We start from the raw sequence: 26,792 nt of genomic DNA, 5'->3' as shown, positions 1-26,792 counted from the left end.
ACCTCGGGGCGGGGAGGGAGGGGGTTCAATTACCAAGACAGAAAGAGGTAAGGTACAGAACGGTCCGTATACTTCGCTTTTTACCCCATTAGTTATACTGAACATTTGATTTCGATGGACGGATACGTGTCCGCGGCCTATGGTGTTTTTATCAATGGTTTGATTAATGACGCTCACTGGTGAAAGACGCTGTTCAGCGTTTCAGGAAATTGCGTTAGGCCTATAAATTATAAGATTTTAAAGGGTATGCTATAAATAGCCTACTATATTATATTTATCATTTTTTTTATTAATAAACCGTACGCTTGAATCTTTTAAACTTCAACTAGCTCACAATCAACATTATCGCTCTCTCTCCCTCTCCATATACTGTGCCAACGCACTGCTTCTTTGAGACTGTGCAGAGCCATTCTAGCAGGTGATTGCCCTTATTTGGTCATAGCCTAGATCATGTGACCACAAAATGGTGGAACCTGCGAGCTGTTTGTAAGCCGAGCATCTCTGCGGAGAGACGGGAAGAAAAGATTAGGCAAAGGGAGCTGGGAGAGCCGGTCCATGCTCTGAATCAAAGCAGGTCAGCAGTTCCTGTGCAGCAGCGGTGAGTCAAATAAAATGATGTTTGATTTGGAGAAAATAGCAATAAGGAGGGGGGAAAAGGGATGGAAGGGTCTCTCTCTCTCTCTCTCTCTCTCTCTCTCTCTCTCTCTCTCTCTCTCTCTCTCTCTCTCTCTCTCTCTCTCTCTCTCTCTCTCTCTCTCTCTCTCTCTCTCTCTCTCTCTCTCTCTCTCTCTCTCTTTTCTAGCCGGGGGAGACAGGAAGAGAGAGGATGGAGGTAGGGGGAGGGGCTGCTAGTCTCGGCACAGTGGTCCTAATAGAGATGTGATGACGTTAGTTGTTATCCCTCCATGGAGGATGGAGGGAACAGCTGATGCTGACTCCCCCCCCCCCCCCCCTCCATCCACCCCTCCTCCCCTGGATGGGTTGGTTGGCTCGTTTCTTTTCACAGATGACACCAACAACATGACATCATCGCCATCAATAAATCTTAGATTTTTTATGTTGTTGTCTTGTCTGTGGTTTCGCTAAGACAGTCCTGTTCTCTACAATCTGGCAGCCGTTTCCCCAGAGAGGAAGTCGGCTTTCTGTCCTTACGTGCCTGTGACCCATGGGAAATTTGCATCAGAGCTGACTCTCTGTCCTGTCCAAGACTGGACATTTGAATTGAACAGCAGAGGCGTGTTTTTTTTTTTGTGTTTGTGTGTGGGCCTGAGTCTCTGTGTGTATGTGTATAGATATAAAACAACCAAAACTCTATTCCTCATGGTCCAAATTTTTTACATTTGATACAATGAAGTCATCATAGGCAAGGCAAGAAACGATCACAGAAATGGTGTTATACCACATTACAACTTTTAAACTAAAATCTTTTCAAGACAAACTGTGTCAATATAATCGTTGCTTTAAAGTTCCTAAAGAACTGCTTCGTTTATTTAATCGAATGTATGTTTGTATCTACTAAATCAGGAGTGTTGTGTAGCCTACAAAGCAATAAACATAATTGGTATTATTATGATGTTATATCTGTATTATTATCCTCGTTGTACACCCTTTTTGAGGAAGGTCATCGTCTGAGGACCCTAAGGTTGTGTTTAGGGTGTTTCTACCTTATATTTGTGTGTGTGTGTGTGTGTGTGTGAGTCTGCACCTTGGTCCCCACAAGTCAGCAATGAGTGATTTGAAGTTTGTGCGTGTTCTTGAGTGTGTCTGTCTTCCTAAGCGTGTTCATCTGTGTGTGTGTTTGTGAGTGTGTGTGCGTGCGTGTGTGTGTCAGTGCGGTGCGCCTCTTTGAGTATGCTGAGTCCATGATGAATTTGAAGGGAGCGTAGACCTGACACGCCACTGTCATCCGTCACACACTCACCAGAGTGTGTGACCTCATCCCTAGAGAATAATCCCACCTCACACTATATCCCTATTTCATCACCAACGGATTACGCCATCCTGATCACATTTCATGATTTTAGTCCCCCTATTTGATGACTTATTTTAATCTTGCGCTTTGTTAGTTACTTTACACTGTCGAGGATGTCTCAAATTGCCGGCCTTCTCATCTTCCTTCATGTGCTCGCATGACCAATAAACAGGAAACATTGACCCTTGACAGGTTCTTCCAGGTGATGTTTGCCTGCCTCCTGAGTGTAAGATGAGCACCGCTGACAGAGACTCTAGACCAGGTGAGACCCCACCAAAGTACTCTCGCTGACCTGAGAGATGGTTCTATATTTTTCTCGCTCCAAGGTTCCTTATTGGATTGAGTTGCTTGTAGTTATTCATGAGTCTTCTCTTTTTTCGTTGTCAGTAACGGCACGCTCTTCCCTTTAATGGTTCCAAATCGATGTGCGTCAAATTCAATGTTGGGGAACAATAGTCAACTGAAATGATATCGACGGGATGTTGCTTGACCACCCTAAAAAACAATGCGCTCAGATTCCACAGAAGGATATTCAATGTCACCGGAATAATAATAATAATATCATTTTAATGAGAGTGACTTATATCTAATAGTAATTGTTGGTAACTGTGGTATAAGCGGAATAGACCATAATAAAAAATAATTACTCAGCGATAGAGATGGAAGATAGATAGATAGATAGATAGATCGATAGATAGATAGATAGATAGATAGATAGATAGATAGATAGATAGATAGATACATACATACATACATACATACATACATACATACATAGACATACAGACATACATACATACATTTATATCAGCAATACCCGCCATGTATCAGAACCAATTGTGATTCATCGTTCCTTTGAAACTAAAGATGATTGCACCATCTATGCTATATCTATGTATACATATGATCATAATATATAATGTTCCCCGTAGCCCCTCCAACCTCGCTCCCCCTGCAAGGGGGAGGAGGAGGAGGGCCGGCCCAGAGGAAGAAGCTGTCCGCCCCCCCCATCAGCCTCTCCCTGGACCAGAGCGAGGACGAGCTGGGAGAGACCCCCGACGACCTTGACATCGACGTGGACGACCTTGACACGCCGGACGAGGGCGATAACCTGGACTACACCGACCATGAGATGGACTGGGACGGTGGGTCAGCGTCGCCGGCCCGGACCCCCCAATAGGGGCCCCCAGGGGCCACTGCGTCCAGGAATTAAAAGCGCCACACATAGAGGGTTTAAGCTTGTTAGCTAAGCTAATGTTGTCGTCTTTCTCTTTGCGGAAGTAGCTCAGGAGGTGGAGCCAGTGGCGGTTTTTGGGCACGGGCGAAGCAGGCAGCCGCCCAGGGCGCCATATTTGTGGGGGGCGCCAAATCACATGGGGGGCGCCACGAGCAGTAAAAAATAAAAAAGGGCCGCGAGGCGGTTTTCAAAGAAGTATATAACATTGTGTGGGGAATTGGCTATAGTGGCGCCCCCCCCCGTAGAACTGCCACTGGGTAGAGCGGGTTGGCCGGTGATGGCAAGGTTGCTAGTTCGATTCCCGGCTCCTCCTTGCCGAGTGTCGAGGTGTCCCTGAGCAAGGCACCTCATCCTAGCTGCTCCTGACGAGCTGGCTGTCGCCTTGCATGGCTGACGCCGCCGTCGGTTTGTGCATGAATGGCTGAATGTCAGGCACTATTGTTAAGCGCTATATAAATGCAGTCCATTTACCAAGACTTTAATGCAAAAATATTTATGGATCATTTAATATTATAATATTATATTCTCCCAAACCACCAACCCCTCGGGATGTTAAGCATAAACCATCTCAACAATATGTAGTCCCTCGAGACACGATGACAAGGTTGTGTTTTGGGGTGTTTGTTTTAACCAGATCCCCGAGCAGCCAATAGGAGCGGGGCGAGGGAGCCGGTGGAGCCAATCCCGACGTGCAGCGCGGAGGAGGAGCGGCAGGAGGGCCAGCTGTGGCGGGCCGTGGTCATCGGGGAGCAGGAGCACCGCATCAACATGAAGAGCATCGAGCCCTACCAGAAGGTCATCTCCCACGGAGGTGACTCCCACACACACACACACACACACACACACACACACACACTCATGGAACGACACAAGTCACCCTGGCTTTGTGCCGTTTGTCGAGGTTTCGTCGACGTACTGTATGGTGAGAATGACGTACGTTAAGATAAATGTGTATGGGTCTTTTATCTCAAGGCTAGAATGATATACTGTATTTTAGGAAAATTTCTATATATATATAAATATTTTTTCGATCCGATAAAAGATATATCCTATATACATATAAATATATATATATGTATATATAGATCTTTTATCGGAGGCTTACAAGTCTGTAGGATCTAATTATATCTATAGAAATATATATATATATATATATACTGTATACAGTATAAAAATTAAAATAAAACGATTTCTCTGTGCTTTCTTTTCCCTACTTTTCAACAATGTCGTCAAGGTTACTATGGCAACGGAGTTAACGCCATCATAGTGTTTGCCGCCTGCTTCCTGCCAGACAGCGATAGCGAAGATTACCACGAAGTCATGGAGAACCTCTTTCTGTGAGAGACACACACGGACACACACACACACACACATATATGAACGCAAACACTCACACGCACACGCATACACATCAACGCAAAAGACATGAATGCACATACACACGCATTCATACATCAACATGCTCACAATAACGCACTCAAGAAAACGCACACACACTCATCAACACACACACACACACAAACTCATACACATATTAACACACTTCTAAAAACTGTGGATGGGAAGTTCTAATCATCATAAACCCTTAGTTGAACACCCTTTTAAACGAAAGGCCTATTGAGTTTGTAAGAAGATGTATTTTGTTGTTGTTTTCTAGGTACGTCATCAGTACACTGGAGCTGATGGTAGCTGAGGACTACATGATCGTGTACCTGAACGGCGCCACGCCCCACCGGAGAATGCCCGGCCTCGGTTGGCTGAAGAGATGTTATCAGATGATTGACAGACGGTTGGTCCAATCCATTGCATCCATCAGTGCATGGCCTCAAATTGTTTTCAAACTGTACCATTAGCATAATTAGGTGCTTATTACGCTTCTTTTGCCGAGTCAGTTACAAGTACATAATGACACTGATAAACAAGGCCTTTCTCACGCAACACCAGCCTATAAGGGGTACAGTGCAGAGACAGGTCATCAAGGGGCAGAGATTGGCTGAGCGTTTCGCTCAAACTGTCGCATAGAGTTGGGCTGCAGGGCATTGGGTTTCCCCTGGGACTGGAACAACCTATTCACCACCGTACCATCCGTCCCCTCTCATATTCTGACACCTGCTCCTTTATGTCGTCTGCAGACTCAGGAAGAATTTGAAATCCTTCATCATTGTTCATCCGTCGTGGTTCATCAGAACCATCCTGGCCATCACACGGCCCTTCATCAGGTAAACTCCTCTGCTTTTCTCTAAACCGCACACAATATCGACTTCAAAACCACTGTTATCATAGAAGATGTCCAGGGTGTATACATTACATGCATAGCTGATTTAAATTCACTTATCAATTGAATCGAGTGAACATGGTGTGTTCATGTGTGTGTTTGTGTGCCTTTGTGTGTATGTGCACACGTGCATGTTTCCATGTGTGTGTGTGTGTGTGTGTGTGTGTGTGTGTGTTTGTGTGTGCGTATGTCTCTCTCTCCGTTCCTATCACAGCACCAAGTTCAGCAACAAGATCAAATACGTGAACAGCCTGGATGAGCTCCGAGAATTAATCCCCATGGAGTACGTCCATATCCCAGAATGCATCATTAGGTGAGCTTGGCCGACCACGCCGTTTCCCCCGCTCCCCCTGTGCATCCCAGTCCGTATCAATCTCTGTATTTATGCTGACGTCGCTCCACCTCTCACCCCCCCCCCCCCAGGCTTGACGAGGAGCTGAAGGAAGCCACGGAGAGTTCCAAGTAAGCAACGACTCGTTTCTTTGTTTATTTTGCTTTTGCGCCTCGTTGCTTCACCACAGTGCCTCGGGGAGGTGCGCACATGCGTTTTTAAATAAGTACGCACGCGCGGTTTGCTGAAGCGCCGCTAGCCCCAACGAACACACTACAGCGCTCAGTTAGCCTCTGGCCGGAGCTCCACCTCAGCGGACGATTAGCCTTCTTGTGTGTTACATGTCGTTAGCCTCACAGCATAATTGCCTAAGTCATATTTTGGCCAAATTGTGATTTCAAACCTGACTCTTCTCTCCTAGGGCTGCTGAGTCTCTGTGCCTCATTGAACTAATCCTATTTACTATATCCTAAGCCAATCAAAGCAATTTTTAGATTCCATAATCACTATCTGCCTACGTCTGCATTTTTTACGATAAATACAAGCTGAACCTTTGTATATGACTGAGGCAATTATGCCATGAGGCTAACGATATGCACAAGTTGGAACTTCTTAACTGGTTCTTTCTTCATTATTTAAGTGTGAGTGCAACCTTTTTAAAGTGTGTGGGCCCGCTTTGGTAAAGCGAGCGTCCGACTTATAAAACGTGCTGATTACTCTCTGCGTCATCTTTGAGGCAATGCACGTCACATTTCCCGAGGACTACTCGCCCTGTTTCAGTTCAATTATGTTTTCTGAGGATCCATTGATCTGCCGGTGCACCGGAAGACAGAAAGATCTTTCAGACCACTTTGCTGTGGTCTCATATATAGCGAAGAAATACACATAAAGGGAAAAGTTGCTTTTGCTTTCATCCATCGTAAGGCTATGATATAACGACCTGCCAATTAATCAGCTGCACTTTACTAGTGCCGCTAAGAGCTGTAATTATCATTATTAATATATTTCATTATAATGAAGTGTTCTGCGTTCTTGTCGAGTGCACTCGGATTCACAACACACAAGAGGTGTTCTTGCAGCATATTGCAATATATTAACCCCCCACCCCCCCTTTCCTTGTTTGTTTGTATCAGAATTAACAGTTTTCTTCTGGGGCCGGAGCCAAGTGCTAGCAGGACGCAGAAGTAAGTATTCAAAGTTGAAAGTGGAGGAAGAGAAACAGCATGCATATTTCAATGTTGCGTCAACCTTATAAGAACGAGGTCTAACAATGTCTTCCTCATATTTTGTTTCTTTTCCTCTTCTTTCAAGCAAACCTGATGAAGCCGGTGTCAGCCCCTCCTAAAGTCACACTTGCACGCGCGCACACACACACACACACACACACACACACACACACACAGATCACCACAAGACTAGATTATGTTCCAGAGATCGTCGTCTTTGTCGCTGTATTCTTGACGCTGTCAGCTGGGATACTGAGGAGACTGAGGGCAGGTTAAGTTTGTGTTTGTGTCTGGCGTTTCTGTCACTCAAGACCTTGGATTGACTTATTCCCCGTTTATATATTTATATATATAAACACACAGATACATACAGACAGACACATACACACACTCAGTCAGACAAAGAGTCCTACCCAAGGCAAGTTTTGACACAAAGAGACTGCAGTATCTGGGACTTTGCTTATAACCAGCGCAGGTGAAATAACTCTCGCAGCATATTTCTTCTCCGGTACATTGTCTATGAAATGGCCACCGATGAAAATGATAACGTTTTGTGGATCACCTTCCATGAGTCGTTTGTCTGCCTGTCGAAAAAAACGAGTTTCGTTGTGATCGTTCCTCTCGGGGATGTTGTCAACAAAGAAAAATGTAGAATTCTCCTCTGCCAGCACGTTGAACTGCTACCACAGACCATCCTTGTTGGCAACACGCTCGGCAGAGTCAGCCAAGTGCACCGCTGTGTGATTCTTTTTAAAAAAATCAAAGCGACAGTGTTGTATTTGCACGCATGAGTGCCGAAGATTTACCGACTTTAGTATACGTGTGCGTGTGTGTCAGTCCGTTTCTGTGTTACTGCATAAAGTCGGTCATTCGGTGTGTCGGTGATGGGTGCACTTAACCAGGGGATATCAGTGCACTAAAGCGGCTGAAATATGAATACCGGTGTATATATAACACAAAATATGAAACAATCATTCAAATAAGGTTGATCCTGATCGTTGTTGTTCTATAATGAAAGACACACAATGTATATTTATTCCACCCCTAGCCTGAAGCTGGGCGTTGTGTGCCGCTACGTTGTGTGTGTGTGTGTGTGTGTGTGTGTGTGTGTGTGTGTGTGTGTGTGTGTGTGTGTGTGTGTGTGTGTGTGTGTGTCTGTGTGTGTGTGTGTGTGTGTGTGTGTGTGTGTGTGTATGTGTGTGTGTACTACGTGAACCTGAGCCGTTGGTCCTCTATGAGAGCATGTTGGGTCCCATCCATGAGTGTTGGAGTGTCTACGTTTGGTTTGGGAAAGTGTGTGGACGTGTGTATTTTAAGTGTGTGTGTGCGTGTATACAGCTTATATATATATATAAGCTGTCTTAAGACCCAACAATTAAACAGGGCGTTTCCGAAGCACAATATCCTAAAGGGGCTCTGCGTGTGCGTGTGTGTGTGTGTGAGTGTCTGAGTGTGTTGTGGGTAGTATGTTTGTTCATATGTGCATGTACCTTGTAGCTCATAGATAACCCCCCCCCCCCCCACACACACTACTCTTCGACCACAGTTCACTGGGGAAGACGCCATAGACTCATCGACTCTTGTCTAGTAAATCAATAAATGATTTATCTCTGACTCTCGGGTGTGGTGTTTTTATTTGTATTCTATATATTAGACGGGATGAGCGGTGCCAGGGGGGTTAAAAGTAGGAGAGTTTATTTGAATTGAACACCAGTGCATTTTCTAATTAAAAGCCACCTCAGCAAACAAGGGAGAGTGCGTAACAGAAAAAAATGATAGCAACTTTAAAGTGCCACTTCAACAACCACACGCGTCTAAAAGATAAATAACATGAAAGAGGAAAAATTCACAAAGCAGGAGTGTGAACGCCCATGAAGACTATCTTTCATATCGGAGGGAATATTCACATTTCCCCAGACTGCAAGGCACCCAAGAATATTCCTGTCACAAATTTAGCATATTTTTGTGAATGGAAAAAAACCGACACAATACACACCAGCTCGTTATAAACCGCTTTTCATCTACCGTCTTCGTCTCGCTCGGCTCCGCAGTCACAGCGGAGAATGCGGCTCTCGGCGATCAGCTCAGAGAGAGAGAGAGAGAGAGAGGGAGAGGGGGCGAGAGACAAAGTGCGGCAGTGGAAGCAAAGACACGTCAAAAGGACAAAACTCCCACCCCACCGCGTCAGGGCTTCTCCGCTTCACCGGAAGGCGTAGCTCTCGTCGTCGTACTCCAGCTCGTCCTCATTGTCCTCGCCGGGCCGCCCGTAGCGGAACTTCCTGTACACCGTGCCGTCCTGGCCCATGTACACGATGTCCTCGTCTTCGTCCTCGTCCTCGTCGTCCTCGTCCTCGTCCTCGTCGGCGCCTTTGCCCCTCCCACTGAGGTCGACCAGCTGGGACTGGCGGGAGGACGAACCCCCGCCCCCGGAATTCGAGAAGGCGCCGCCGCCGCCTAGCTTCTCGTAGCCGCGCGGTATGATGATGTCGGGCTGCGAGGTGGTCTTGGAGCGCGAGTGTCTGATGAAGATGACGATGCCTCCCAGGCCCAGGAGCAGCAGGAGGCCGCTGGTGACGAAGAGGGCCAGGTTGCCGCCGGATTCGTCCTCTTCCTCCTCGTTCCTGAAGGCAAAGTTGGTGCCGAGAATGCACTCCCCTGAGAGTTAGGACAGATACAGGGAGAGTTAGGACAGATACAGGGTGTTGGAATGCACTCCCCTAAGAGTTAGGACGGATACAGGGAGAGTTAGGACAGATACAGGGTGTTGGAATGCACTCCCCTAAGAGTTAGGACGGATACAGGGAGAGTTAGGACAGATACAGGGTGTTGGAATGCACTCCCCTAAGAGTTAGGACGGATACAGGGAGAGTTAGGACAGATACAGGGTGTTGGAATGCACTATCCTGAGAGTTAGGACGGATACAGGGAGAGTTAGGACAGATACAGGGTGTTGGAATGCACTCCCCTAAGAGTTAGGACGGATACAGGGAGAGTTAGGACGGATACAGGGTGTTGGAATGCACTATCCTGAGAGTAAGGAAGCATGCAGGGGGTTAGAATGCACTCTCCAAAGAGTGAGGAAGGATACAGGGTGTTGGAATGCACTCTCCTGAGAGTTAGGACGGATAAAGGGTTAGGGTTGGGGTTTACCCTAATGGGATAGGGTTGGGGTTAGGGTTACCCTAACCCTAACCAATTTCTAAACCTAACCTAAACTTAAACCTCAACTTAACCATCTCTAACCTAATGCCTACACATAACCATCTTAACCTAATACCTAAATGTAACCATCTCTAACCTAATAACTAAGCCTAACCATCTATAACCTAATGCCTATACTTAACCATCTCTAAACTATAACCTATACTCATCACCATCTCTGAACTAATACCTAAACCTTGTGTCAAACAGCCAATCAGAGCGCGGTTCCGGGCAGCGTGGGCGGGCCTTAACCAGGAACAGCGGGCCTTAACCCAATCAGGCGGAGTAAGGCCCACCTTGAGTCTCGGTGCAGTTACAACAGTCCTGCGGCTGATGCTGTGACGGACCCCCAGGGGACACGGCGCTCCTGTGCGAGGCCCCGTCCTCTCCTTCTTCTTCGGGCTCCTGGAGACGGCAGCAGGGCAAACAGCGCCCTCCGGCTGCCAAGATGGCCAGCACAGGACACTCGGTGCAGTTCCCCTCGCCAGGGCCCCGGCACTCCAGACAGGAGCCGTGGCAGTCCTCACAGCCGTTACCGGAGTCCTGGGAGGGGGCAACGCAGCGGGGTACAGGGTGTGTATTGAACGGGGAGAGGGTGAAACTGTAGGGTAGGCATGGTTTAATATTGTCTGTGTGGCGAAGGGGAGTGTAAAACTGTTTTGATTTTGATTGTTATTGATTATTACGATCCTATTTATACTTTCGTCGACACCTCAATCACAACTATAATTCATTAAATAATGTTATTTATTTAATTGCACTTCCTTACTTTGAGTTATAGTGGGTTATGGTTATGCTGATTGTTATGCTGTCAATCATCACTTCCTCTTCTCTACATATTTGTTGTGTGTTTTATTGCGATCCGGATTGCGGAAATGTGTGAGTGAACAATAGCTACCTGTAGTGTTGGATACTGTCCAAACGCGCACATGGATTGACAGGCGCCGTTCGTAAAGCTGTAGCCGTCGTGACAGGACTCACAGCTGCGGGCCTCTTTACCTGCAGGGACGACAAGCAGAAGCTGATACTTTCTTTACAGAGCGATGTCTACCAAGAGTGTACAGGGGTGAAGCACTGTGATACCAGGATGTGATCTCTGGGGGAACGGGTTTCAGTAACGCTGGTAATGCATATTTTGTAGATATAGTTGTAGATATAGTTTTGTTTGGGGAAGTTTTGATGTTATTGTAACGCATGAAGGAGAGATGTTCCAGTAACCCTCTTTTGTCCTAAAAAATTTTTTTGAAGACACATACACACACACACACACACACACACACACACACACACACACACACACACACACACACACACACACAGCATTTATGATTGATATTGATGCGTAAATGCAGAAAATGCAGTAAATGCAAATGCATTTCAAACACAAAAAAAAAGATAGGTAGAGAGAGAGAGGGGGGGGGGGGGGGGACAGAGAGAAACCTTGGACCCCTTGAGGACATTGTCAGGGATTAAAGTGAAAAAAAATCTTCTGACTGAAATTGTATTCGCGCTACAGCCAAGTCACGTGCAGTGTGTGAAACATGTTCCAGGTTAGGTTACTTGACACCTGCTTAAGAAATACAAATGTATAAGACGTCAGCACCAAATGCAGCCATCACGTTTAAATGCTCGACCAATACTGTTTTACATCTATTGCAATTTTTTTGTTGTCTTTTCAATTAGACTCAAAGATTTATTTTTTGCAAAGCTTGTCTCATATTTTTTTGCACCATGAACCGTAAGGCTTGCCATCGTTCCCCGTTTCCGTCAGCCATGCCCATCTCCATTTATTTTTTTGTGTTTTATCAATATCCGATACATCAGAGCCGTCAATCATTATAAGGGAGTTCATACTAGCTTAACTTTCGCTCTGACACTCAACACTAACACAACAAAGAGACGTAAGATGTGGCGCGAAAATGGTGTGTATATATATACATTTGTATATAATATATTTAATATATATTTAATATATAATCGGGATGTACATTAAAATGCTTGTGTTTTCAGTCAATTTTAACGGTAGACCTTTTAAATACTCACTATATAATTTGACAATTTTACCGGCGTTGACGTATGACGACATAATACACGCGTGTAGTATGTCCATGTTCGAAACTGCATACTACCGTACTGCCGACTACATACTGCGCAGTATGTACTGTATACTGCATACTGAATGTGGGATTCAGTATGCAGTATACAGCAGACCGACTGCACCGCAGTATACAGTATGCAAGTTTCCCAGAATGCATTTCGCGGCAGCGGTAGCGGTAAAGCTGCTAAAAGCTGTTTTAATTCTCGCTTCAGTGCTGTTAATACATCACTTTCTTAAGTTTTAATATTTTTTTATGCGAGAAAGTACCTATTTAGATCCTTAATATGCGATTAGTTTATCCAAATGACGCCTGTTTGTAAATTTGTCCCGACGTTATCGGAGATGTGAAGTGGCCTCTGTGAACTCCAAATGACGGAAATCCGTCGTAGCGACGGAGAATTTTAATCCATGCATTGTGATTGGCTGACACATTTGGACAACAGCGCATCATAAGTCAGAGCGTCCTTCATTGTGCAGGCTTATTCCGTGAATGTTACGCCATTGTTCCCGTAAAAGGCTAGGTCACAACTTTATAAGTTGTGGCGGTAATGTTACACGTCTTATGCAGGGAAATTGGCGGAACGTATTTGCTCACATTTCGATCCCAGCCCCCAATCACACATGCAGCCTATGTCTAAGCTTATCAGACATAATATTTACATCGCTAGTTTACTAATTGGACTACAGTACGACTCTGGGAGTGCGTGCTGGTCTAAGCAGCCTCACCTGGCGGAGTCTGATTGGACTCTGGGGCTGGGTGAGGCTGCACACCTGTTGCATTTTAAGCAATCAATATGCAGAGGTTAAACCAGGGTAAGTCTTCACACGCACTCGGGAGCTCTCCCGAGTGCCTGCTCCCTTTATCTAGAGATGCTCAAATGAAGTCTCCGAGGTGGCTTGTAGCGTTGACGTTTGCCACAATGACTATTCGACTTCTCCCCGGTCTTCGTGTGTAGGAGGGCAGCCACCCGCCTCACCTATGCAGGTCTTGCAGCTGCCGTGGCAGGGCTCGCAGAGGTGGTGGGTGGGGTCTCGGTGGTGGTCCGGCGGGCAGGTGTGCAGGCAGCGGCGCTGGCTCCGCAGGTAGAGGAGACCGGGGGCGCAGCTCAGGCACTCCCCGTCCCCTCCGCCCTGACACTCCCCGCAGGCCGCGTCACACCTGTGGCACGCCTGGGACGTTGCGTCGCTATAGTGACTGGGAACGGGGTAGATGGGGAGAGCGAGAGAGATTCTTTTATTGTGGTTGCTGTTCATTTGTGTTCTGTTTCTGCGCAGCGCACCACGAATCATTTATGAGTACATAATTAATGAACTATGAATAATGGAACAGAAATAATTCAATTATCAGGGAAACATATATAATGTCATTTGAAAATATATGTGTATCATTTTATTTTGAAATGCGGTTAAAAACCTGCTCATTCTCTGCTTAAATATCCACTAAATGAAAACAATTAGTTGATGCAATTCTAAAGGTTCCATATAATGACTACATTACATATATCATGTAATTCCTATTTTACAAATAATTACTTAAGCTGGTCATTATGGTGTGGGGCTTCTTCAAAAAACGTAGAAGATGAATAATCCACCTAATTCTACACATTCTGTATTTGAACTACAGACATACCCTACTCAATTTGATCGAACTAAAGACATAGCCTATATACTCTGTATATCTAACTACAGAAAAAGCTCATATACTCTATTCGATGTAGGTCATGACATGGCTCATATACTGTACTCTGTATTTGATCTAACTACAGACATGGGGTCTTTGAAGCACAAAATGTATTATTAATATATATTCATACAACAAAATTAATATGTGCATGAGCGAAGCCCCCAAACCACAGAGTGCTTCACAGTGAACAAAGTAAGTTACTGTGCCGGCGAAAGGGGGAATTCCACGCGCGGCTGACTTCTAATAGAGGAGGGAACGGCAGTGCTGAAACACCAACTCCGTTTTCCCGCCGAAAAAAAACACACACGCAGCAGAAGCGCTACCTAGCGTGACTTTAAAGAACATTTAAAGGTGACATAGTATACCACCAGGTGTGAGTGTGATTAGCCGCGACACTCCCACTTGTGATGTCACAGGAGGCAGATTTTCAAAACGGCTTGTAACGGCTAATCACACTCACACCTGGTGGTTTAATGTGTCCCCTTTAAAACCACGTGGCGCTGGAAATCCACGAGTTAACCGTCATGTACTCGGGCGGTTCCCAGGGCCCGGGGCGAACGCTAAACTCTGGGGAACCCCCCCCCCCCCCACCGCCCCCCGTCCGCAGATCTGCCTGTTTTGTGTGTTCTTTCTCGGAGGGTAAGTGAAGGTAAAAGGATAATGAGTGAGATTAAAACAGCCCTTGTCTCAATTTGTATTCCTAATGTTCCCTATTTGTTCTCTCTGGGGTATTTAACCGCACATCAATTTAATGCGCTGTTAATTTAACGCTCGCAACTGCCACAGTATAAATAAAATCCCGTCTCATTAGCATTTTGCAGGGAGGGGGGGGGGTAATTAAACTCAATCCAAATGGACCTGTTTCCACACAATAAACTTCTGTGTGCAAAATGCGACGCGGCGACTTAAAAAAAACAACAAGGAGAAATGTACCGACGTAAATCCATTTTACACCGCCGTTTTTACTATTCCCTATTGTCCAATGTGACATTTCGGATTGTGTTATGTGTTTCCTTCCTTCCTCGCACCAACAAAAACCAAACACAAAGTCCTTGTACTGACCCGTTGCCTGCGACACGTGACAGCCTGCCTGTGACTGTGAGGAACTGCTGTATTTCTGAACTGACCCAGAAAAAAAAGGGTAGCTTCACGTAAGGAATGACCGGTGAAACGAGACACCACCTGGCCCCTTACCTGGCCGCGCAGCTCTCTACGCAGTCCTGGCCCTGCCTTAAGAGGTGGGCTTTGCAGCGGACACACTCATGGCTGTGTTTGCCCGTGCAGGACAAACAGAAGGGGTGGCACGGATCACATCGGTGCTCTCTGTCGTCCTGGTAGTAGCCGGTAGGGCACGAGTCCACGCAGGAGCCATCTGCAATGCACACACACACACGGACACACAAAGATGGGGAGACGGCGAGACGCACACGCGCTCAGACATGCGGAGAGACACACACATGCACACACACACACACACACACACACACACACACACACACACACACACACACACACACACACACAAGGACACACACAGACATACACAGAAACACACACACACACACTCACAGACAAACACATATACGCACACACAAGGACACAAACGCGGACGCATGGACACACACGCATACCCCCACAGAAGGAGACACACGCACACACACACACACACACACACACACACACACACACACACACACACACACACACACACACACACACACACACAGGATTATTCGTCACAGCTGCATCCTGGAACATTTTGCCTGTGCAGACAGCAATGGTTTTATTCAGTGTGGGAAAGTCTTGTAACGTCTATAAAACGTGCTGAAGAAACGTGTGAGAGCACTGTCTTGAACTTGATAGGGCTTTAGGCAGTGCTTACTTGAGTATTTTAGGCCATTTTAACAAGTCCTAAATGAATTGAACGCTACCACTGATTAGATCAGAGAAGCTCAGTCTAATTGTTTTAAAGTCGTGGGTCCACGGCACAACACACCATTACCATTTAGTGGATACTTTTATCTTAAGATCTTAAGTGTCTCACCTCAGCATTGATTGATTTTGGTCTTTTTCAGATCCCATTAACAAACAAGTAGGGCTGACGCTCAAGGATGCCTAGAGATAGGCTAGACATCGGGGTTCGAACCAAGATCCTTTGTGCTGGGAGTCAAACAACTCAACTCCCTATACCTTTAGTGGTCAGCTCAACCCTCTGAGGTCATTTCACCTTTATATTCTGCATCGTTAGCCTCCTCGCATAATTGCCTAAGTAATTTTTTGGCCAAATTGGGATATCTTACCTAACTACTCGCCTCATGCTGCTGATTCACTGCGCCTCATTGGCTGTATCCTAAGCCAATTAGAGTGCTTTTCACATTCCATAATCACTATCAACCTAAGTCATCTATTTGACTTTTTACGCTTAGTACAAGTACCTTCAAATATGACTTTTATATATATTTTTTTAATTGATTATTTTATATATATTTGTATTCTGCAAACATGGCAATTATGCTATGAGGCTGACGATATTAGGATCCTGTGGACGCGTGGCGTGTTCCCACTCACTGAGGAGCATGTGCTTGGGGTGGCAGGCAGAGCAGTGGGTGGTCCCGGGGCCGGAGCACTGGTGGCAGTACGGGTGACAGAGGATACACTCCCCGTCCTGGTCCAGGTAGCGGTGGGGCGGGCAGTGGGGGGCCGGCGGCAGGCAGCGGCCCCTGTCGTCGGGCCTCTGGTGCGACTGGCAGCTGACACAGGAGTCGGGGCGAGGGCCCAGGCAGGTCAGGCAGGAGGGGTCGCACTCTGGGGAGAAGGACAAGGTTAGCCTGGAGGCCCTTCAGTTAGCTCGGAGGCCTTCCAGTTAGCCTGGAGGCCTTTCAGTTAGCCTGGAGACCCTTCAGTTAGCCTGGAGGCCTTCCAGTTAGCCTGGAGGCCTTTCAGTTAGCCTGGAGGCCTTCCAGTTAACCTGGAGGCCTTTCAGTTAGCCTGGAGGCCCTTCAGTTAGCCTGGAGCTCTTTCAGTTAGCCTGGGGGCCTTCCAGTTAGCCTGGAGGCCTTTCAGTTAGCCTGGAGCTCTTTCAGTTAGCCTGGAGGCCTTTCAGTTAGCCTGGAGGCCTTCCAGTTAGCTCGGAGGCCTTCCAGTTAGCCTGGAGGCCTTTCAGTTAGCCTGGAGCTCTTTCAGTTAACCTGAAGGCCTTCCAGTTAGCCTGGAGGCCTTTCAGTTAACCTGGAGGCCCTCCAGTTAGCCTGGAGGCTTTCAGCAGGCGCTGTCTGAGTGGACTATGTCCGTACTGTCAGTGTTATCTGATCATGTGTGTGACTGCTATTGACTGTATGTACTTTTATTGAGATATATATATATTTTTAAATTATTATTATGCAGAGTGGCTCAGCAAGAAGGGGGTAAGAGCCGCTTGGTCAGTTAGGATGCCTAAGACATGTAGGACAGCCAACATTGTGCTTCGAACGATATATATATATATATAAATATATATATATAGTACACTAGGGCTGTACTAATACACTTATCGAATGTCGCAATGAATGGCTTGATAACACAAAACAAAAGACTGAAACAAGACCCGGATCTTTATATCATAAATAACCGGTTTGAAACGGGAGTGTATATAAAGTATCGAGTATTCCCTCACAAGCTCAGCCCGGATGTCCAGTTACAGCGAACAGCACTGTAACCCAGTCTGGGTTTCAAGAAAGCCTTGTTATGCTTCACACTGAACTATGTTGACACGTTGGTACTATGGCTGCAATCGCTCGGCTGCTTAACGCTTGGGTTGTGCCATTTAGAGACATAATTGTTTTGGAAATCAATCTCGCTCATCTGCCATCAAAGCCAGTTTGTTTCTCATCGAGCAGATGGGAAGAGAGGAGAGACGCCTCATCCTACGATGTTACATCATTATCTTTGATGCTTCAATAGTTCTAACAACCATTTGGATCTGTGAATAATGACAAGTATAGGATTACGTACTCTTATAAGCGTGAACCTAAAAGATAAAACCTGCAGAAGGGGAGAGTGGAGCCCCCTCTCCAGTGAGATGCAGGCTGGTTACTCCTATAAGTGAGATCAATGAAACAGCCTATACGTTAATGGTTAAATGTAGCGTACCTTGGCTGAGAGTCGGGCGGTTTAAAGAGGAATAACGATAAATGCAGGACAAGCATTCATTTTCTCAGTGATTGAACATAATGAGGGCGCGTCTTTTCCACAATTAGTCTTGTGTACAATCAGTCTTGTGCACAATCGTATTAAGGTCACGTGATCTGCTCCTGTAATTGCTAGTTGCCATCCGACAACAAGGTAACAGTACTGCTCCTCTGCCCCACATATATATATACAGTATATAGATCCACTTATATACATACATATACAGTATATACACATAGACACACATATATATAAAAATACACATCCTTTTTATGTGTCAAATAAGTAAAGTGTAAAAGTTAAAGTAAAAAAAACAGATGCTATTGTTGGTAGGTCTTCTAGGATTTTCAGAATAGTGATCTCACTGTGTCTACAATAATGGAAGCCTGTCCCAAATAAAGGTCAGATTTTGCTTATGGTAATGATAATGAAAGAAAATAGAACCTGTGCTTATAGATCACGTTTAATGGTAATGGTGGCAGTATATTCGGCTGAACTTGGCTGTATGACCATATTAATAGTTGTACGCTGCTTCAAATCACATTAAATAGCTGAAGCCTTAAATACACATTACCCCCAAAGTCATGTCAGGACAGACACAAATTGTTTTTGATGGATGCGGTCCAAAATAGACTAGTGGTTTCCTATTTAACCTAGATTTGATACAGCCATGTTATATATCGGAAGCTGCTTGTGGGGCTCAGAACAATATGATTCTAATTGTTGTTAGTGTCTCGCTGCCAATATGAGGGAGCACATAATCCCTGTCTGATCCCAATGGTTGTTGAACATTTGTCACCTTTGCACTCTCCAGTGAGGGCGTCCCGGTAGAAGTGGGCGGGGCATCTGGGTCGACACGCCCCGTTGTGGAGGGAGGCGTCGGGGTCGGAGCAGGTGTCACAGTCGTTGCTGCCGGGTCCGTCACACAGCAGGCAGGTGGGGTGGCAGCCCCCGCAGACCCTCTGATCCGCGTCGTCGTAGAAACGCTCGGGACAGTCGAGCACACAGTGGCCTTCGTGGAGGAAGTGGTACTCCTCACATTCTGCCAAAATAAAAGCGCAGGGGGTTGGGAAGGTCAAAAATCCATTTTCGAAAAAAGGGCAAATGAGCTTGAGAATTTGAGAATTTTATGAGAATTTAACTACTTTTGGTTGTATACTTTCATTATTCGCATATAATCATTGAATTTGTCTCCAGGTCTCCACAAAATGTAAAAAGAAAAGAAAAGAAATATCCTGTCATATCATGTCATCACTCGTATTTGTTATCAGTTAACGATACCTATACATTAAAAATAGTAAGCATATAAACCCAGATTTAAAAGCACGGTTCCAATAAACCCCGTCCGTACCGGTGCACTGTCCGGGCGGGGTGCATCGCTGGCAGGCGGGGGGGCAGCGTAGGCAGCCCCCCCCCTGGGCGAGGTGGTCGGGGGGGCAGGTGGACACGCAGCGTGTCTGGAGCAGCAGGAGGGGGGGCTGGCAGCTCAGACAGCGGGTGCTGTTCTGCCCGCAGGACGCACAGCCCTCGGCGCAGCTGTGACACACCTGGCCCACGGCGTACCCCCTGTGGAGAGGGGGCGGGGGTTAGATGGGCCAAACAGGAAGTACTTCCCCCCCCCCCCCCCCCCGAGCTTCCTTTTTTGATGCCATGATTTAAAGGTGACACATTTTATGCCACCATGTGTGAGTGTGATTAGCCGTCACAAGCCGTTTTGAAAATCTGCCTCTTCTGACATCACAAGTGGGCGTGTCCACCTAGATCTGTGCTGGATAGATCGGTCCACCAGGCTACCCAGTGGACTGTAGCGAACGTTGCTCATCTATCCGTCACACATCTAGGTGGACACGCCCACTTGTGATGTCAGAAGAGGCAGATTTTCAAAACAGCTTGTAACGGCTAATCACACTCACACCTGGTGGAATAATATGTCACATTTAAAGAACGATTAGATTATTTTTTACTTGATATCGATATTTTGCGTGTGCAGACACTCAAACACAGTATCGATAGTGTGTCACCATTGCGCCAATATCGAACATATACACATGTGGCTACAGGCCAAACACAAACACTAGTTTAGGGATCGCGGCTCCGGGCAGAAGGGGACGTATTCAGAGAGTAAACAAGATTCTGAGAGTAATCTATAATTCATTTGGACGCTTTTACTCAATCAACGAGCCTCGAAAGGTTTTTGGGTCGCAAGGACGACGGCCGCACTCACGAAGCGAGATGATCGTCGGGTGATGTTTTTTTTGCACCAGCTGTTGCAAATATGGTAATTACCTCTCTGAGTATTCATCGTGGCCAAAAGAAACGAGATTCAGCCAAGAGAGAGAGAGTGGCTTTCGCAAGGACAATTCGACAAATACCATCTGACAGTTCCATCTGAAGTGATGCCACCGCACGATAATGAGACCCGAGGAAACGAAGCGGAGGGAAAGTAAACTTTTGACGACAGGGTAAAGTAACACCGATTTTAAGTTTTGCCTCGTCCTCCATTGTCCCCCTTTTCTCCCCTCTCAGCTCGTTTGTCTGACTCAACTGTCAAACTGTGTGTGTGTGTTGTTGTGTGTGACTGAGAGTGAGAGAGCGAGAGTGTGTGTGTATGTGTGTGTGTTTGTGTGTTTGTGTGTATGTGTGGTGTATGTGTGTGTGTGTGTGTGTGTGTGTGTGTGTGTGTGTGTGTGTGTGTGTGTGTGTGTGTGTGTGTGTGTGTGTGTGTGTGTGTGTGTGTGTGTGTGTGTGTGTGTGCTAGTTGTGATCCTGACAAAGTAACCTGGCCTGGTGGACAAATGACCCACTTTCCAACTTTCAACTCAGTGTTTTACACAAAGGCCTCCTTAAATATGTGTGGACTTTGACTGCACGATAAATCTTCATTACACTTTTGAGCAACCCCAAAGTCATCTCCTTTACTCTAATGTGAAACGTATGCATTTTTTTTTTTGCATTTTTTCTAAATATTGTTCTCATGTATGTTGTTATTATAGAGTTAAAACATCTCACTTTGCATCGTGATCCAATGATCGCTTTCAAACCTCGAAGAGAGATTCATACTGATGACCTTAACCCTGACCCCCTGAAGAGAGATTCTATACCACTGACCCTAACCCTAACCCTCTATTGAGATTCTATACCACTGACCCTAACCCTAACCCTCTATTGAGATTCTATACCACTGACCCTAACCCTAACCCTCTATTGAGATTCTATACCACTGACCCTAACCCTAACCCTCTATTGAGATTCTATACCACTGACCCTAACCCTAACCCTCTATTGAGATTCTATACCACTGACCCTAACCCTAACCCTCTATTGATATTCTATACCACTGACCCTTAACCCTGACCCTCTATTGAGATTCTATACCACTGACCCTCTTGAGAGTTTCCATACCACGACCCTAACCCTGACACTATAGAGAGATTCTATACCGCTGACCGTAACCCTGACCCTATAGAATGATTCCAAACTCGTTGACCCTAACCCTGACCCTCTGGAGAGAGTCATATCACTGACCCTAACTCTCTGAAGAGAGACCACTGAAGAGACCGCTGACCCTAACCCTGACCCTCTGGAGAGAGTCATACCACTGACCCCAACTCTCTGAAGAGAAACCACTGAAGAGAGACCGCTGACCCTAACCCTCTATAGATAGAGTGCTGAAGAGAGACCGCTGACCCTAACCCTGACCCTCTATAGATAGAGTGCAGAAGAGAGACCGCTGAAGAGAGACCACTGACCCTGACCCTCTATAGATAGAGTGCTGAAGAGAGACCGCTGAAGAGAGACCGCTGACCCTAACCCTGACCCTCTGAAGAGGAGGGTCAGAGCGCTGAAGAGAGAGTGCTGAAGAGAGACCGCTGAAGAGAGACCGCTGAAGAGAGAGTGCTGAAGAGAGACCGCTGAAGAGAGACCGCTGAAGAGAGAGCGCTGAAGAGAGAGCGCTGAAGAGAGAGCGCTGAAGAGAGAGCGCTGAAGAGAGACCTCTGACCTGTCACACTGGTGGACGCAGGTCCCGTCCTGCAGCAGCCAGGTTGCTGCTGCCTGGAGGGGGGGCTGGCAGTGGAGGCAGCGCTGGGCTTCCTCACACTGCACGCAGCCGGGGGCGCACGCCTGGCACACACCCCGCGCCACGTCCTCAAAGCTGGCCGGGGGACACCGGGACACACACGTCCGCTGCTGGGTCAGGTAGCGGCCTGGTGAGGGGGGGGTGGGGGTGGTGAGAGGTGACTGGGATGGACGTTACAGTGTAAGGGTAAGGGGCCGATGGCACGCATGCATCGTCAACACATACACATACACACGCGTACGTAAAAACATCTACACAGCGAGTGTCTGTGGAGATGTGACTGTGCTAATCGTTACAGTGAAAGGTTGAAGGGGTTGGTATGCATGGCATACGCTCACACACAAAACTTGTCGACACATTCACACAAACGTACACAAACACATCTAGAAGTTGTCTGGGTGTGTGAGTTTGACATCAGTCCGACATTATATTACTTTCCGAGTGTGTCTCGGTATGTGAGTCTGACTTTATGTTAGAGTTGCAGTATGTCTGACTGTGTGAGTTTGACATCAGTCTGACTTTATGTTAGAGTTGCAGTATGTCTGACTGTGTGAGTTTGACATCAGTCTGACTTTATGTTAGAGTTGCAGTGTTTCTGGGTATGGTGGTTTTGGTAGACAGACCTTTGCCACATGTTGTACACTGGTTTCTCTCCCTCCCAGAACAGGTCTCACAGACAGGATGGCATTCCTTACAAACTCCATCATCTGGACATAGAGGTACAGCACAACCGGCTAAGAAAGACATTGACTCTTTATTAATGAAGCCCTGCTTAAAAGTGAGTCACTGCTACTTTCAGAAACATTTCTCAAATATGACAAAGGTACACATGGGGATTGAACCAGTCAGTTAGGGAGTCTAACTGGTTACATTATTAATATTAATTAATTTTATATTATTTCTAGAGATAACAGAGTTAATGACCCTGAATGCTCGACGATACTAATTGGTGTTTTTTTTAGAGTTGATTGTAGAGAGTGCTTGTCGACAAAGTGCAAAGTCAGACTTCACCAACTTTTTTTGTGCTGTGTCTTCAATCCTACGAAAGAAAAACGTAGGTTCAGACGATCTTTGGTGAGCCTGTCTCAGTTCTCCTCCCGTTATTGATACGGTGTGAATGCAGTGGCCCTTTCCCTTAATTAGCATATTATCTGTTGAGGACTCATTAATGACTCGTCTCCGCTGAGTGTACTGACCGATGGCGAAAGGTGCAGTACTTTCCCATCCAACTGAGTATAACATCTATAGAAATACCAAAATATCTCGATATATCACGTCTATTTATCAACTATAATCTCTATCTTAACATGATAACGTGTAAATATTGTAACTTCTCTGTATGTTATACTCTCTGTCTATCTCTGTATATAATAACACCTATATTTACTTTTGCTTACACTCTTCTATGTATCCAAAAAACCTGAGTAGGCGAAACTTCCGAAAAACGTAAAATGGCAACCGATCACCTTGACGATCCAATATGGCCGACACGACCGTGAGTCGTGACCACCACCACCCCCTGAAGACTCACCGCTTTGAAAGGTCCTACCAGGACAGACCACCTGGTCGGCGGCGCACCTTCCTCCCGCCAGCCGCTTCCCCGCCGCACACGAGAGGCAGTCTTCTTCCTCGGGCCCGGCGCAGGTCAGGCAGCCCGGGTGACACTCCTCACACACGTGGGTGTCGTCGTCCGCATAGGCGCCGTCCAGGCACGCCGCAACACACACTCCCTCTGGGGGGGGGGGGGAGGGCGAGGGCAGAGACGAGGGTGAGGCCTTCACTCCGCACTCTGTTTATTCCCCTAGCGGTCAGTGTGTATTTCAACTCGGTTTTTATTCGTTACTACCTTTTATTTCTAGGCTTGACTGGCAAACCAATAACCAATTTAGTTTTCAGTTTGGCTTGGTTTTTGTTTTGATTGTACTCTACTCTGTGTAGTTTTGAACGTGAACTATTCTCTTTATGGGAGAAAGCAATGTGGCGACGCACAGGTTTCGCCAGTGGCTCGGGAGGTAGAACAGGTCGACTAGCAAGCGGAAGGTTGCTAGTACGATCCGAGTGTTGAGGAGGTTTCCCTGAGCATTGTGGGCACCGCCGTTGGTGTGTGAATGGTTGAATGTCCGGCAATAATTGTAAAGCGCTGTATGTGGCCACTGGTTAGAGAAAGCGCAGTATAAATGGAGGTGATTTAAACAGACAGGAAGGGACCGCCGGGGCTTCTACTGATTAACAGCCGTAGAATGATGTAGATAATAAGCATGCGGAAGCGAGGTGCATCGCACACACAGCCTGTCTCGAAAAACCCAAACACACACATACCTACACACACACACACACACACACACACACACACACACACACACACACACACACACACACACACACACACACACACACACACACACACACACACATACCTACACGCACACACACACATACCTACACGCACACACACACATACCTACACGCACACACACAAACACACACACACACATACACCCACAGCACATACACACACAGATACTGTAGATAAACACACTCAGGAAGACAGACAGACACACATTCTCAAACACATACTTCATATGACTTTTGATGACTTGGTAATCTATGTGTGTGTTGTTTATGTGTATGTATGTTGTTGTGTGTGTGTATGCGGGTGTTTGTGTGTATGTGGGTGTGTATGTGTGTGTGTGTGTGTGTTGGTCTGTCTGGATGAACACGTTCAGGAAGACAGACACACGTACACACACACACCCACACACACTTCATGTGTGTGTGACTCCTTGCTTGTGGTCCACCGACGTAGCAGCACCAGATAAACAGGTCCGTCTCACACCAAAGGTACAAAGGTGAAGGAACCAGCAGCATACCAGATAAGAGCCTGTTTGTCTCACACCAGTACCGAGGTGGGGCCCGACCACATACCCGATAAGAACAGGTCCGTCTCACACCAGTAGCACTGGTGCGCATCGCAGCTCACACAACTCGGGTCGCAGGGCACGCAGGTCATATCGGCCTCCACGCTGTACGTCTTAGCCGGGCAGTATTTGTAGCAGCCATCCTGAAAGCTGATAACGCACCACGACGACGACAACAACAACACAAACAGCAACACAGAGTCGGTAGGGACTTCAGCACCGCGGTACTGCCACCGCTGCTTCTGAAGCTAATCCCTGACAGCGGTTTGGCTATTAGTGTGTATGCATCAGAAGGGGTGGGGAGGCCAGGGCGAGAGAGCATGATCAGAGGGGAGAAGGGGAGAGCGAGGGGGTACACGAGCCTTACTTGTAGAAGCCCTGGGTGCAGGACAGACAGTGCCTGGGGTTATCTGTGGGAAACAGACAAACATACTCAGCTCTGCCTTTCAGGAGAGCTGGCTGCCAACGAGATGCCTTGTAAACATGGCCGGGATGCACACACTCACACACACACACACACACACGCACGCACACACACACACACGCAGGCGCGGATATAAATATATAAATACACACATCCCCTTATCCGTCTGTTTTGCTTTTTTTAAACGGCTCACAATGACACACACACATACACACACACAGACACACACATACACACAAAGAGAGCCCACACACAAGAATGTCGCTTGTAAGTGACTCCCTAGCACCGTGACAAAAGACTGATACACACACACACAAACACACACACACAAAGTCGAATATACACACACACACACACACACACACACACACACACACATTTTTTTGTAAAACACACACACACACACACACACACAAGTCTATGAAACAAATGCATTGGGCGAGAAGTCCTGTCCTATCCAGGTCTGGTTTGGAGAAAGCATGTTTAGTGATTTGATGATGATGATGATGATGATGAGTAGGAGGATGATGAGGATGATGATGATGATGATGAGTAGGAGGATGACGATGAGGAGGATGAAGAATACTTACACAGGACACACTTTTTACAGCCCTCCTCGCACGCCATGCAGTCATCATAATCTGGATCCTCCACTTCCCCTGAGAGAGAGGGAGAGAGGGAGAGAGAGAGAGAGAAGAGAGAGAGAGAGAGAGAGAGAGAGAGAGAGAGAGAGAGAGAGAGACAGAGAGGGTGGGGGGAGAGAGAGAGAGAGAGAGAGAGAGAGAGAGAGAGAGAGAGAGAGAGAGAGAGAGAGAGAGAGAGAGAGAGAGAGAGAAAGAGAGAGAGAGAGGGTGTGAGAGTTAGTTAGAGTTAGGGAGAGGCAGAGAGAGCAAAGAGAAAGAGAAAGAGCAAAGGAGAGAGGGGGAAGGGGAAGGAAGAAAGTGGGATAAGTGACACGTGTGGGACATGATAGTTAATACTTAAATGATTCACGATGATGAGGATCTTAGGTGGTTTGAATTCTGACAGCTACTCAACACACCGCTATCAAAGCCTTATTTTTTACGATTTATTTTTGCATTGTTATCCTTTTTGATGGCTTGAGATGGACAGGAAGCGATGGGAGAGAAAGGGGAGGACATGCAGCAAAGGACCCCCGGGCAGGCATCGAAATCTCTCTC

The 26,792-nt window shown here is 46.6% G+C and overlaps 2 protein-coding genes across 3 annotated transcripts in view; one reads left to right on the top strand and one right to left on the bottom strand.

The window, feature by feature from the left end:
* Positions 1–11: 11 nt before the first annotated feature.
* prune2 (prune homolog 2 with BCH domain) lies at positions 12–7,980 on the top strand. Of its 2 annotated transcripts, none has more exons than XM_060049728.1 (11): positions 12–47; positions 2,165–2,234; positions 2,905–3,117; positions 3,844–4,020; positions 4,444–4,546; positions 4,867–4,998; positions 5,342–5,428; positions 5,699–5,797; positions 5,908–5,946; positions 6,949–6,999; positions 7,127–7,980. In XM_060049728.1, the coding sequence occupies exons 2-11, from the start codon at positions 2,204–2,206 to the stop codon at positions 7,158–7,160; spliced, it is 966 nt and encodes a 321-aa protein (XP_059905711.1). In that variant the 5' UTR covers positions 12–47; positions 2,165–2,203; the 3' UTR covers positions 7,161–7,980. The 2 variants fall into 2 exon arrangements, with proteins under 2 accessions (XP_059905711.1, XP_059905710.1); XM_060049727.1 differs by lacking the exon at positions 12–47 and adding an exon at positions 54–598.
* A 739-nt stretch (positions 7,981–8,719) lies between these two features.
* LOC132456668 (proprotein convertase subtilisin/kexin type 5-like) overlaps positions 8,720–26,792 on the bottom strand; it is a 36,018-nt gene continuing 17,945 nt past the window's right edge. The window contains exons 22-35 of the mRNA XM_060051073.1: positions 26,202–26,270; positions 25,555–25,597; positions 25,195–25,337; positions 23,801–24,001; positions 22,893–22,976; positions 22,192–22,396; positions 19,543–19,757; positions 18,991–19,233; positions 16,593–16,829; positions 15,219–15,396; positions 13,318–13,535; positions 11,141–11,241; positions 10,539–10,785; positions 8,720–9,696 (exon numbers count right to left, since the gene is read on the bottom strand). Of these exons, the coding sequence (XP_059907056.1) occupies positions 9,242–9,696; positions 10,539–10,785; positions 11,141–11,241; positions 13,318–13,535; positions 15,219–15,396; positions 16,593–16,829; positions 18,991–19,233; positions 19,543–19,757; positions 22,192–22,396; positions 22,893–22,976; positions 23,801–24,001; positions 25,195–25,337; positions 25,555–25,597; positions 26,202–26,270 (2,639 nt within the window). The 3' untranslated portion in view covers positions 8,720–9,241. The remainder of the gene's footprint in view (positions 9,697–10,538; positions 10,786–11,140; positions 11,242–13,317; positions 13,536–15,218; positions 15,397–16,592; positions 16,830–18,990; positions 19,234–19,542; positions 19,758–22,191; positions 22,397–22,892; positions 22,977–23,800; positions 24,002–25,194; positions 25,338–25,554; positions 25,598–26,201; positions 26,271–26,792) is intronic.

The sequence above is a fragment of the Gadus macrocephalus genome, chromosome 4, assembly GCF_031168955.1.
Source record: "Gadus macrocephalus chromosome 4, ASM3116895v1".
Lineage (NCBI taxonomy): Eukaryota > Metazoa > Chordata > Actinopteri > Gadiformes > Gadidae > Gadus > Gadus macrocephalus.
Note: the sequence above shows the minus strand (reverse complement) of the source record. Positions and strands in the feature narration are given on the sequence as shown.